General features: G+C 38.5%; 1 protein-coding gene across 3 annotated transcripts in view; it reads left to right on the top strand.

Moving 5' to 3' along the window:
- Positions 1 to 14287, top strand: part of cadm2b (cell adhesion molecule 2b) — a 228500-nt gene that overhangs the window by 183409 nt on the left and 30804 nt on the right. For all 3 annotated transcript variants that reach the window (XM_036563482.1, XM_036563501.1, XM_036563492.1), the window contains exons 4-5: positions 12364 to 12516; positions 12881 to 13018. In XM_036563482.1, the coding sequence (XP_036419375.1) occupies positions 12364 to 12516; positions 12881 to 13018 (291 nt within the window). The remainder of the gene's footprint in view (positions 1 to 12363; positions 12517 to 12880; positions 13019 to 14287) is intronic.

Below are 14287 nucleotides of genomic sequence, written 5' to 3' on the forward strand. Positions count from 1 at the left end.
TTAGGGGCAAACACTGAAAGGAGCACCATGATGATGAGTTACCACCATGGAAAAAATCAATGTGCACCATATGTCTCCCTTAGTGTTCCACTATTAATGTGCAGCCGGCTTATGATTCATCATGACAGAAAAGAACAAATTAGAACATTGCACAACACAACGTGATTTACCGATTGGTCTGTTCATGTCCTGTTTATGGCAAAACAACACCTGCAAAACATTCTTGAAATCCATTTCGCACTTCTTAATGAGAGATGTAAGCGCTATTTATTGCTATGTGTAATAGGCTCTGAATAACTGATGAGCAATTTTTTTTTCCATGAAATATGAGCCGGATAATGGAAGGATGTCATTGTAAATGCAGACGAAAGCTCATCTTCCTCCTTAAGACCTCGTAGTGTAAAAGGTCTGAAACATAGCATGGCTTTTTTCAAATAGAGGATTGTTGCGAGTGAGGTCGGATCAAGCTTCATTCTTTTAATACGTATCTCAAATGTTGATGCCACCGATTCCTGACATTCATTAGGGGCATTCAGCACAGACTGCAAAAGGTCAAATGCAGAGTGGGCGCTTAATTGGCCCAGGGCAATCAAAATGTTGTTATCTTCTAAATTACTGCATTAATGGACTCGTTAAATTGTTCATTAGCCAAGGAGATTCAGAACGGCACGGAGGGTGCATTACATTTTATGAGCGAAAATTCCATTACCATGCACCATAACAATAAACACACAATAGTCTATTTAGGGCTCTGACAAGAGTGCATTTACATCCTGCTTTAAATGTAATATACTGGGATACCTGTTTCCCCCTTATCACCATCTCTTAGAGTCAGCATTTGTCAGAGAACACATCCTCCTGTGCATTTCCTTGTATTAGCAGAGGACTGGAAAGAGTCCCTGAAGAAATGTCTACCCCCTCCTGTCCACTAATGATTCATGCCATACTGTATAACATCAAGGTTATCAGGACAGATATCCATGTTAATTTCTGTAGACCATGTGTACAGTGCAGAAAGTTATGCCATTTGTACAGAAGGAAATTATGCAAATCAAATATGATGAAGGAAAGCTCCTCATAAAATCACATCTCATGCAAAAAGGTCTAGAAAAATATTTAGAAATATTCCATTTATATTGTGAAATATACCGATATACAATGTGTATTGTGAAAAAAAGAAAATGAAAGGAAAATTTCCATCAGCAAAGTAGTGTGTGTGTGTATACATACATATTTAAGTTTTTTTAGGTTTAATTCTTGCATATGTGTGTATATATTGTATTTTAGCCCTTCATTCTAGCCTATGCAGATGCTGATGATCAAAGGAGAGTCGTGACACCTGTTAAGTAACACCTGTGTGACTACCTTTAAATAGCTTTAAATAGCAAAACATGTCCATCTTAATAAAAATAGTTTAAGCAGGCACAACCTATTACTTACTTAATTACTGTGTGGACATTTGCTGAGTGTGAAACTTTTTGAATTTAGAGCTCTGACACACTGTTAAGCACCAACAAGCGCAAGCTGAAAGTCTTTTTGTGCTGTACTCCACCTGCAACTCAACAATAACATATAATGCTTTGTATTCTACACTAAAATACTATAAACTAGCAGTGGTAGGTTGTACCAATTAATCTATATCTAATCTAATCTATATCATATATCAATATGTATTCAGTTACATGTTAAATTTGGAGAGGTTTGTGCTTTTACTCAAGTATATTTGTGAGGAAAGTAAGCTGCTTTTTACTCAATTCCGCTTATCCTTTCACACAGAATTCCTAATTCCTTTTTTGTGTTTCAGTTCTGCTTTCCTGTTACTCAAACTTCTTACTCTTGAGTTTTATTATTTTAATTCAGACTAAAGGAATCCAAAAAGAGAACCTGACAAACTTCGGCTTCTGTGCTATGCTAGCTGTTCTATGAAGCCACAGCGGTTCTTTAGAGTACTCGAGTATTTGATCGTTTGATGACTTATATAGGTTATTTGCCTCTATTCTATGCAGCGTCAGTTTCTTACTGTATTTATAGATGAACATCAACAAGTATGTTCCTCAACTGACACTCCTGAAACTTCTTACTGCTTTGAGAATAAACCAGCTGAAATCAGTTCTATGAACAGGAAGCAGAATGCAGGTGTCTTTTTATTACCATGGCAGTTACTTGACTAGTCAGCAGCAGCAAATGAGTAAAAGATGCGTCTCTTCCGAACACGTTTGGTATTTAGAAGCTTAAACGTCTGTGCAGCCTACAGTCTCCTCTCACATTAACAGCAAATGTATATTTTAAAGCTGTCTACCTTACACAGAGTTAAATGGATTCCTAATGGACTCATTACTGCATTAACAACAGCAAATAAAATGTTAAGTGCTGTGTGACATTTTAAAAAGTCTTCTGGTAAACAGCATTAACTCTACAGTCAAGAAAAGAAAATCTTAATTCCATTAAGTTCAGTGAGGTTCTGTATCTGTTGTTGATCAATCAGGTGCTGGATTGTTTAAAAAATGTGTTCAATATGACATTTAATTTGGTTGTGAATATGCAACGGGACAGATTCACAGAACATAAGCAGTATTAGATACTCAGGAGCTTAACATTGTCATTACCATGATGAGAAATTTTAAGCTAGGGATGTTATCAGTTTGGATTCAGATCCTTTAAGCTTTAAGGCAATAACGTATAAAAAGAATTTGATCAGGAACTTTTTTAAAAAGGCTGCATTCAAACAAAGGCGTGGAGTCAAAGAAGAAAAAAGAAACAAAATCTGTTCTTCAACTTGTCCCTGCAGGATAAATCTCTAGTAAGATAAGGTTCTACACTCTTAAACAAAGAAACACACATTAATTACTGCCAGTTGGTTGCTGTATAATTGCAATATCAATGGTAAACATACTCTAGGCATAAAGAACAATCAATGTACAATAGCAGTATACTGATGACTCTAGGCTCAGTTAGCAAATTACTGTAAATTTCACACTACATCAGTAGACATGGTAATAGCAAAGAAATTAAAATGTAATTTATTATGTTTTATTGTATTTTACTGTAGCTTAGTTGCCAGTGAGATGATGAATTTTTATGTTTTCTAATAAACTATAGTACATCGCAGTATTCATGTGCTCAGTTTTCAAGAGATTTGCAGCATAACTGTTTCAAAGAATTCCTTTTCAAATGTCTCACTTGTGCAGTTCATTTGTAATTTGCAGCCACTATGCAGAATTTATGCCTCAAAGTGGTACAATTTTGGAAGGCCTTTTTTCAGCAATCCCAACGATAGGCATTACCTTCAATACATCAGCAGCAGTGTCTGAAACACTCAGCTGGACATGCATGACCTTGCACTTGAGATGAGCTTTAGATTTTTGCTTTTTGTTCTGTTGCTACCAGTGGAACTCAAACCTTCAGGATGAATGTCAAGGGTCTGAAGCTCTAACCACTGTATATACACTGTACCCACCTGCAACTTAACAAACCACACATACAGTTACAAATTCAATTCCAAACAAGTTGGGACAGCAGATAAATAAAAATGTATTAATTGCAAATAAAAACAGAAAGCAGTGATTACAAGAAACCTCATAATATGTTCCCGAGACAAAAGAGAAAAGGACCATCCTGATTGTTAGTTCAAAAGTCATTTGAAGTTCAAAAGTCATGTCATGTATGGGGGTGTGTTAGTGCCAGTGGCTGGTTAACTTGCCCATCTGTGAAGGCACCATTAATGCTGAGGGGTACAAATGCATTTTGAAGCAACATATGCTGCCATCTAGACAATGTCTTTTCAGCGATGCCCCTGCTTGTTTCAGCAAGACGCTGACATGTGTTACAACTATGTGGTTTCATAGTAAGAGAGTGCAAGTGCTAGATTGGCCTGCCTGCAGTCCAGACCTGTCCCCCACTAAAAACATGTGGTGCATTATGAAGTGCAATATACAAGGAGGAGAGACCCTGGACTGTTGAATGTTATATTGAGCAAGAGTGAGGAAAAAATCCACTTTCATAATTAACTGAGCATTAGTTAGTGCTCTCCCTGCCTTGGGCTTTACATGTGTGCACATGGAAGGTCAGGAAGGACCCAGAACAGAGCCATTTTGCCCTAATGCAAATGGAAAACAAAATATTTTCTTTGATGAAGTGGTCCTGAATGGACAACAATTGGCATCTTCAGTTTCCAAACATTTACTGATCATTGTTAAAAGGAAAGGTGATGTAACACAGCGGTAAACAGGTCACTATCCCAAATTTTTTGGAACATGTTGCTGGCATCAAATTTAGAATAAGCAGATACACACAAAAAAAAAAAACATTGAATATCTTGTCTTTGTACTGTTTTCAATTGAATACAGGTCCAAAAAGATTTGCAGATTATTGCTTTCTGTTTTCATTTACATATTACTTATTGCACATAGCCTTGCAGTCTCAATAGACAAACGCTGACAGAAGAATGGGTCGTATTGAAGGGCTCAGTGACTTTAAACATGACACTGTCATTGGATGCCACCTCTGCCACAAGTCAGTCTGTAAAATTTCTGCTAGATCTGCCCCTGTAAACTGTAAGTGCTATTATTGTGAAATTGAAGCATCTAGGAGCAACAGCAGCTTAGCCACAAAGCGGTAGACCACACAAACTCACAGAGTGGGGCTGTCGAGTGCTGGAGCGCTCAGTGCCCATTCTCTGTTGAATCACTCACTGAGGATTTCCAAATTGCCTCTGGAAGCAACATCAGCAAAAGAACTGCACACCAGGAGCATTTAGAATGGGATGTCATAAAAGCTCCTGTGGGTGTAATGTGTACGTGTCCCAGTACTTTTGCCCACATAGTGTATATTTGTAAGGAAAAAAAAACTGCTTTTCAACTCAGTTTACACTAAGTTTCAGATTCCGTTTTGTGGTTTAATTTTGTTCTGTTTTGTTGTTTCGGCACCTGGACTGCTTTGGTGTTCCTCACACTTCTCTTTTATAAGTTTTAACGTTTTATTTTGGACCAAAATTATCTCTAAATTCAGTTTCTATGCTGATAAATAGTGGCTGCATTAAGGAGTTCTGTTCATGGGTCTTTTGGAAACTCTTTTTTTTTTTATCTGATTTTTATTTTTTTTTGCTTCTATTCAAATTAAGCTAAGCTACTTTGAATTTCAGCCATTATTTCATTAAAGTGACAATGCATTTATTTAAACTCTTCGTAGCCTTAAAAAGCAATATCTGGGGCTCCCGAGTGGCGCAACCGTCTAAGCGTTGGCCCTATCATCAGGAGATCGCGAGTTCGATCCCTGGTGATGCTACAGCCATCCGTAGCCGGGAGTCCAAGAGAGCACAATTGGCCTCGCTCTCTCTGGGTGGGTAGGATGGCCCCTCCCTTTCCCCCCATCACTCACCGCGATGCTAGTCAGCGCAGGCGTCTGTTAGCTGACGTAACAGATCTGGCGGTTGGCGCTTTCCTCCGAGCGCGTTCGGCTGTCCAGTGACGTTGCGTGAGCGGCAGCTCGAAAAGAAGCGGTGATTGGCTTCACAGGTCTCGGAGGAAGCCTATGTTAGCCTTCACCCTCCTAGCGTTGATAGTATTGTGTGATTGGGGGAGTCCTAACTAGCGGGTGGAATTGGAGACGACTAAATTGGGGAGAAAATCGGGTAAAAAAAAAAAAAAAAGCAATTTCTGTTTGATGTGGATGTCCCTCAGTTAAGCCATGCATTATTTGTCTTCAGTAATGTTGTTGGAATATATTTAAAGGAAATCTGTATGATTTACAAAACTGGAAGCAAACTAGCTTTTCCTTTTCAAAGATGAGCAAAAAAGAATTGTTTTTATTGTGTCCCAGCGTTTCACTTACAGAGTGCCAACAGTGCCCTAGTTAATGTAATAACAGACTAACAGGGAAAAAACGTTTTATTAATTATATTAACTCAATTAATCAGTCCATTTTCATTTCACTAGATGACACGTAGAAAGAGGTTATACATGGATTTATTTTACACCACCCACCTCTTTAAACTAATAAAACAAGAGTTTAAAGTCACAATTTAAAGTTGCTGAAACTTTTACAGTTTCCATGGCACTGAAATATTCCCTCATTTCAAGAGCTGACATTTAAACCAAGTCTTCATAACTTATGGACAATCAAAGAAGGCACATTCCACAGGAGGATCTGGAATATCTGAACCTATACTCATTTCTACCATTTTTTCCCTGCTGTACAATGATGAGATGAGAGCCTGTGGTTATAGAGGTCAAGATCCACTGATAGCATGTTCTTGAGCCCATAAGAACAAACAAAAAAAAGATGTATTCGTGTTCAAAAGGTTGCATCTAGTGCTCCATTATTTATTACCTTATTTCTAGGAGTGTACTGCAGATGTCTTAAGTTATCCACCAGAGTGTTGTGTCTTGCTGCAAGAATGCACTTTTTGTGAACCCACTTTTTTAGAGCATGGCCTAAATAAGTCTCATCTTAAGGTTTGATATAGCAAACAAATCAGTGAAGATAAGATGATCTTTTATTTTCTTCATTTTTTCTTATGTAACTGCTGTAACTTAGGATCTAAAATGTGAAATCAAAACTTGCTCTAGAATGTGATCTGTCGGATTTAGAGAGAATGCATCAGTTAAACTGTATAACTGGGTTTTAGGATCTCTTTAAACCAATGATCAGTGGCCACATGCAGGGGGGTGTTTACTGGCCCTAAGTGTTTCTGGATAGTGGCTTCCTGTCCACAACGAGAACAATAGGCTTGGATTCCTGTAATCTTCACTTCCTGCACAGACACTGACCATCCACAGGCAGCAGTTAAAGCAGTCTAATTGCACAGAGTGAAGCACTTGGCTTCTGTAAACGCATCAGTGCCAAGACCAATACGCCAGCTGCAGAGCAGACGGTAGCACACTCCTGGCCTCTCTCGCTCCCTCTCTTCAAGGAGTCTGATTAGAATGGGATACTGGACCTAAATACTGCTGCTGAGGACATGATGGTTTGGAATATTGGGCGGAAATGTGTTCCTGTATTATGTGAGCCTTTCCCTTCCCTGATGGTAAAGATAGTTTAGAGAGTATTTTTCTGTTTCTTGGTATTTACATTTATTATTTGCTCATAATGAGGACCTACAAACATGGAAAGCATATCTAATATTGTTTTGACAACATTGAAATGCATTCCAGACAAAATAACAATTAAGTATGAGTTATTCATTTTTACGTGTCAGAAAAAAAAACAGAATACATAGTTCTGAGAACACCAGCAGCTTCTATGTTTGATTTGCAAATTCTTTTTTTTGTCTATTTACTTTTCTCAGTAATGATTTCTTGGCAGCTATACATCCTTTCAGACCCATAGTGTTGTTGTCTTCTCACAGTGGAAAGCTTTAAACACTAAGCACTGTTTATCTGATGGTGACAGTTTTGGTGGTCTACCAGGTCTTGCACAGTTGTCCTATTTATCTTTTAATAATTTTCTGAACTCCAGTTTTGAAAAGTCCTGCTTTTTTTGCTTTGTTTCCTTTGAAGTCCCTTCTTGTTAAGGAAGTGGATTATCTTTTATCTAATCCACTCAAAAATATCTCAAATGAGAAATCTGAAATATGAATCACTTGTTCTTAAGGGCTGTTTTGACTGGAAATGAGATAAATGAAGGATAGTATCTGATTTTTGCACAGTGCTGTATTCCTCAAGAATAACATTATGGCTACTTGTCGAAGAGTATATATGTTTGCATCTATGATCTTCAGTTTTAGGTAGCTGTCTGGCTGCCCAGGCCCTAAGGGAGTGCTTGGATGTCTAAGATGCTGATATGAGATTGCTGGGGCCTTCATCGGCAGACAGAGAGCGAGCGGTAGAGCCTACAAGGTCAAACTGCGTGGATTTATGCTCTTCTCTAAGTGGTATAAATGCACAGAGGAAATCCAAAGGAAGTCAGATACCAACCATTTCATCATGTTGACTTCTTTAAGCTCCTGAAAAAATAGCTTTGTCGAGCACTGGCATTTCACTGAGATTGTGACAGATCGCGGCTAAGTCTGGGCATCTGGCTGGATTTTGATCCTTTTACTGGAGGCGAATGTAGAGGGTTTTTTTGCCAGCTCCTGTTGGCCTGTGTTGAATTGATAACAGTTGTCTTTAGGGTTATTCAACCCTTTGTGCATTTTAGTCCGTTGATGGATTTACGGTAATGTTGTGAGCTTAACCCCATTGTGTCAAAACAAGATATACCACAAGAATTCCACTTTAACTGGCATTTACTGATGTATATTTAGCAGAGGTGAGCCATGACTATTAGAGCTTGGCTTTAAATTCAGGTCAAATCTCAGTCAAAACATGAGAAAAAAAACATCTGTAGGATAATGTTTACCTTCTGCTAGTGTCCCTAAAAAAACCTGAACATTTTTTGACAGTTCTAGATAATTTTAAAAGGCAGTCCATTTTGTTGTAAGGTTGTGAGAGACATATTAGCCTATACTTTAACATGTAGCAGTTTTACAGTGACTCTTTCAGTAGAGAGGCCTTGTGCAGAGCTGCCACCGCTGTCTTCCATTCCTAACAACCCACTGATTAGGCTGCTGCTTGCGTTCACAGTCAGAGATGTATCTAGAATTGATAGAGTTGACTAGAGTTGACTAGAGTTGATTCCACTGTCACTTCTTAATTATGCGGATAGTTAATCTATCACTCTTGAAGTCCTGACCAATAGAAGAGCTTTTTTAGTTGTATTAACGTTAATCAGAGAAAATCAATTCCTTATTGACCAATTTCCCGCTGGGCATTTAAGAAATTTTCCTTCTTTTGTTTCCATCCAAAGCTTAACAATGAAATAAGAGCAGTATTGTAATACTTGCAGAGCTTAAATACAAGCATGATTCTGTTGAACAAAAATAAACTTCAAATTACAACCATGTATATTTTAGTTCCCTAAAATCATTATGCCTTCTCTGAAGGCCTAGACAGCCCTGAGGGTTACCCTCTGATATTTACTACTGGAAGCTCTGACAGTAAGTGGTATTTGCCTCTCCAGTTGACCCAAAACCTTTTATTTGACTGCTTTACCATGACCATTTCTGTTATGTGGGCTAAAAATGTTTTTATCATGTACTTTGCTTGTACTGAAGTTGTAATAAGAAATTTTAGATCATTGAATTAACAGCATCTCATCTTTAGTCTTGACTGAACAAGCATGCAATAATGTGTTTGAATACGAGTGAGGTGACAGGTTCTAGCTGACATTTTAGTGTGTCACTAGCCACAGAGGACCCTTGAAAACATTTGCTATTACATACACAATAAAACCTCTGCCTTTACAATAATGGGAGAGTAAACAGGTTTAAGCTTAGCTATCATGATGCAAAGATGCCAAAAAAAAATTTTACTGTTCCTGTGTATTTATCAGATTATCCAGATAAAAAAAGAAAACAAATTGTCTGCTCATGCTGTACTCAGCATCACATATTTAGATCATTACAGAATGATTAACGGTAATTCCTGCACCACATGAATTCCTGCAACACATCAGAATCTCCCCCATTGTGTCAAAACACGATGTACCACAAGAATCCCACTTTACTGATACATACTTACTGCATCTGTGGGTTAGCATGTTTCCATCATGTGCCTTGATTTATTTATGTCTTGCAAAGGCCTCAAGTCCAGCATGCTATCATTGTGCTGTTTGAATGAAAAGTGGCAAGTTTTCCACTCTATTCCAAATTTAGCCAACGTCTCTCGCTGGCAGCACAAACAGCGACTTGGGCCTCTGCTGGCTCGACTAGGCTTATCACCAACTTTGTGATGTTCCTTATGCATACATGTGTGTATGTGTGTGAGTGAGATTTCTGGAAACAACAAGGGACGGCGCGCTCTCATCCGCCTCCTCGTCTCTCTGTGTCTGAGGGAGATAGAAGGATGTGGGGCAGTGGAAGTGTGTCATCTGGTCCAAGGCTTTGATGGTGTGTGTCTCTGTGGGCTTCACTGCAGCTCTATCTTCAGGCTCGTGTGCAGTGTAAGCTCAGACCCGATCACCTTGCTTCTTGCCTTTATCCGCCTAGGCAGCTTTGTGCCTGCCAAAGCCCCCCCTGGTGTTTACCATTTCACGTAAACCCCTCCTATTCTTAGGCAGTCTCCAAACAGGTTTGATCCATCTTTCAGAAAGTTGCTATCTCGTATGAAGCTCTGTTGTTTTGACACCATTGCTTAACAGTAATGCTCATTTAAAGCTTATGACAGATAACTTTTTTCTCTTGTTCAGTTGATATGCTGCCGTTCGTACAGGCAGAAATGAACATCTCTGCACAGATATCCTCAGCTCTGGAGCATCTGCGGACATCAAAGACTGAATGTCAGCGTGGTCTCACTTAAACAAAGCTGCGCTGGGAAATTCAATATGTTTCATGGGATGATGTCTCAATGAGTCGCTGCTGAAGTTGAGTGGAAGCTTGAAATTAAGTTACAAGAAATTACGGGTTATTGAATAAAGACCGTGTTGTCTTTTGTCTTGAGTGAACAAGCAGGTGATAATGCATTTTAATACCAGTGAGATATCCAGGTTCAGTAGGGCTTCATAGCCACAGAGGACCCTTGAGAGCATCCACTATTATATATTGGCTGAATGGCTTGATATCCTTTAAGCTTTGCTGCTTTGATGTTAAGCTGCCATGAAGCAGTTTTAATGCTGCTGTATATTTATCAACAGATTACAAAATCACTTTGCAGTTCCAACTTCCAAATAAAAAAGAAATTACATTGTGCACTCATCCTGTAATTCATTCTGTAATTGGAATGATTAATAATCAGAATCATATCTTTTTCAACTCAGTGTTAACCTTTTGCGACCTACTGCGAACCTGTGTTTTAAAACCTATTGCATTTGGCTGCATTATCAATGATTGATATAAAGGAAAAACGCTCTAGCATCACTTCCTTTTGGTATTTCAGCATTTTATACAGCCTTCCTCAGCATTTCCTGCAGCAATGATGGTAAATGAATTAACATGTTTTTCTAGTTTGACCCTTTGAACCATAAGTAGTTGTCCAGGCTTGAAGCTCAGCAGCTTGTGCCAAAATCCTTATAGGAATGTCTGTTCACTCATCGGCTATGTTTGCAATGTCTCCAGGCACTTATTTCTAGCCATACATGACTAGACTCCTATCTTCTTGAATGGGGAGAGACCTAAATACTCAAAACTGAAGGTCAGATTACCATTTTAAGAATATATTTGAAATCACTGATAAAATCTGAGAAAAACCTCATGGTTAGTTTGTATAGCGTTTGGCTCAGTAATGCGCAAGAACATGTTTTTTGGGTTGTTCTGGTTACTGTGCTTGCACAGATCTCCACAATGAGGATGAGCTTTCCCCACTAGTGACACAATATCATCAACATTTCTCTACTTATGACATAACCAGCAAGCTGATTGGCTCTTTTTACTGAAGCGTGGGACTTTCTAGTGACCTGTCTCTTCCTTTATAGCATCTCTGCTCATGCTCTGTTGTTGTGATGGACTCTAATTCCACTCTAATCACTCCTCTCATTCGAATACTGCTTTTCAGTGGCTTTTACAGCAATACTCTTGGCACTCTTGAAAGACTACACAGGACAGTGCTTGCATGAGACCTATTGATAAGTCAATAAGCAGCAAACTAAGAAGAGCAACAGCACAGTAGAAAGCTCCAGTTCCCTTCAAGAGCCTCCACTGTAATAAGAATCCACAAGCTGTATGAATGAGAGTGAGAGGCTACTATCGCAGAGGACTTGGAACCCTTGACTGTACATATGATATATTCACTCATTGGTTAAAACATGCAGCAACTACTGCTCTCACTGGATGTCGGAGGTGAAAAACAGAAGCTATGTTCACTCTATGGAAATTACATGTATTTCATGTTCAGGTTCATGTCAATCTGGCGTTCACACAATGAAAATAATGTCATTTAATAATTGAAAGTAATAAGTACATTCTGATAAAGCTTATTGTGTCAATCTATATAAACATAACAAAATGCACTACTCTTTAAATAGAAAAAGTACATGATAAATTGTGATTAATTATTATAATCCTTCAACAGTCATACAAAATATATCTATAAAATATACATCATATCTATAAAATATATATCATTTGAAATTGACAACATATTACATTTTGTTGTGATTAAATTTGCTCTCTAACTTTAGGACACTACTATTTCTTGCTCAGTTGAATGGGAGTTTTGCCAACATTATCTATAGCTTTTCCAAACTAGCAACGGGCTTTGCATTCCAGAGCATGAACAGTTCAATGGCATATTTATGTTCACAAATTCAGTGGATGTTTTTATAGAGTGGCTAGCCCGTTCATTGCCCCCTTTCAATATGATTCATTATTGTTTGTTTGTTTGTCTGTTGTAGCATTGAGGGATAACCGGATCGAGCTGGTTCGAGCCTCCTGGAAGGAGCTGACCATCAGCATCAGCGAGGTGACTCTGTCAGATGAGGGACAGTATACATGTTCTCTCTTCACCATGCCCGTCAAGACCTCCAAGGCCTTTCTCACAGTACTGGGTAAATGTTCTCATAGATCACACTCTTTCTCATTAATCTGCTGCAGTAAGGTCAACCCAGCCCTGATGGAGCTAAGGGCAGCTGATGGAAGCCTCACTTTGGCAGCGCAGGGCCAGATGTAAATGAAGGAGTGTATTTCATGATGGTTGATGGAGCCCCCATTTGGGTTGTGAAGGCTGCGTTTTTAATGCTGTGCTATTATTAGCATAAGTAGATGAAGTATAATTCAGTGCCAGTGCCTTCGTACAGTGCTTTCTATCTGGGGATCCACAATAAATTGACTATGCAGTGCTCTGTCTTTTAGAGGTATTGCCAGAAAAGAAAGAATATGTGAGCTTATTTATTTATTTATTCATTTTTTCAGGAGTACCAGAGAAACCAGAAATTATCGGCTTCTCAAGACCCGCTGTGGAGGGAGAGGATGTCACGCTCACATGCATAACATCTGGGAGCAAACCAGCTGCCGACATTCGATGGTTCAGAAACGAGAAGGAGGTGCAGGGTAAGTAAATCTGCGTGAACAGCTGACTTATCCGTGCTCTGCTCATAAGTATATTCTTTCATAGCGACTGTTACCAGGTTGGACAATGACAGCAATAATCAAGCTAATCAACAGTTAGCATAGTGGCAAATTTATTGTGTTGTTTCCAACCTGCCTAATTTCAAACAGCAATGATAACATAATTCAGTGTGTTAACGTAGCCTTTCGAAACTAGAAATTCAATATTACAAAGTGAATATAAATAAAGTGCGCTAATACAGAGGGACTGCTTTACTATAAGATAATGGCACTGGTGTGCTGTGGTCATAGGCACAATGCCGAAGGTGATTATACCATTTCCCATTAGTGTTGATTTTGAGACAACGCAAAGCAAGTTTTCTCATAGAATGCCTTTTGATTTTACAATTAGAATGAACATAGTTTTGACAACATTCTTAAGCCTCATTTGCTATGCTAGCTTACATTTTTAGGGGGAGCATGGATAGGTCAGTTCAGCTCTCAGTTCAGTTTCCCTTGATTTTTTCATTTTTATACCAGTGTTCTTCACTCTTGGTTCTGGAGGGCCACTGCACGCTATGTATTTATTAATTAAATAGACGCTCATATCCACAGCAAATGGCAATTACATGGACAGTCCCTCTGGAGAAACTTGGGGTTAAGTGCCTGGCTTAAGGACACAATGGCAGTAGCAGTATTTTATCAGCTAGTATTATACGCATGACTTCTCGATTCACAACCAAATTGTTTGACCGCTGGGCTATCCAAGTCTTACTTGCTATGCTTATGCTCCAGAGTTCACATTTATGAAGCATCTCAGAGTGAGAATGCAGGTCATTTCAGAACCTTGTACTTTGTTTATGTTTTATTCCTTCTTCTCTAAAGCTACTATTTTGGAGAAACAATGTTTTGTTATAACAATGACCAAATCTTTTTGTTTTATTTGTTTGTCTTAGCATTGCACAAATTCATTTAGCCTAACCCTGAAAATATCAAAGCAATGATGCATGAAAAATAAGTCTAGCACTTTCTCAAGGCTTTACTTTGAAAATATGGTTGACATATGTGCTGTCAACTTCATAGTTTTAGGGTCAGTAAATGAGATGATAGTCATGTTACAGAATAGTGCAAAAAATTTTAGTGCACTACAGTAAAGTTTAAGAGACTAGTTAGGAATTATTTTGTCAGAAACGAGCACACCTACGTGGCTAAATATGGTTTAGACATTTCATAAGCAGTTGAACAGTCATGTTACAGCAGATAATAGTGATT

This window comes from Colossoma macropomum, unplaced genomic scaffold (assembly GCF_904425465.1).
Source record: "Colossoma macropomum unplaced genomic scaffold, Colossoma_macropomum, whole genome shotgun sequence".
NCBI classification, from domain to species: Eukaryota; Metazoa; Chordata; class Actinopteri; order Characiformes; family Serrasalmidae; genus Colossoma; species Colossoma macropomum.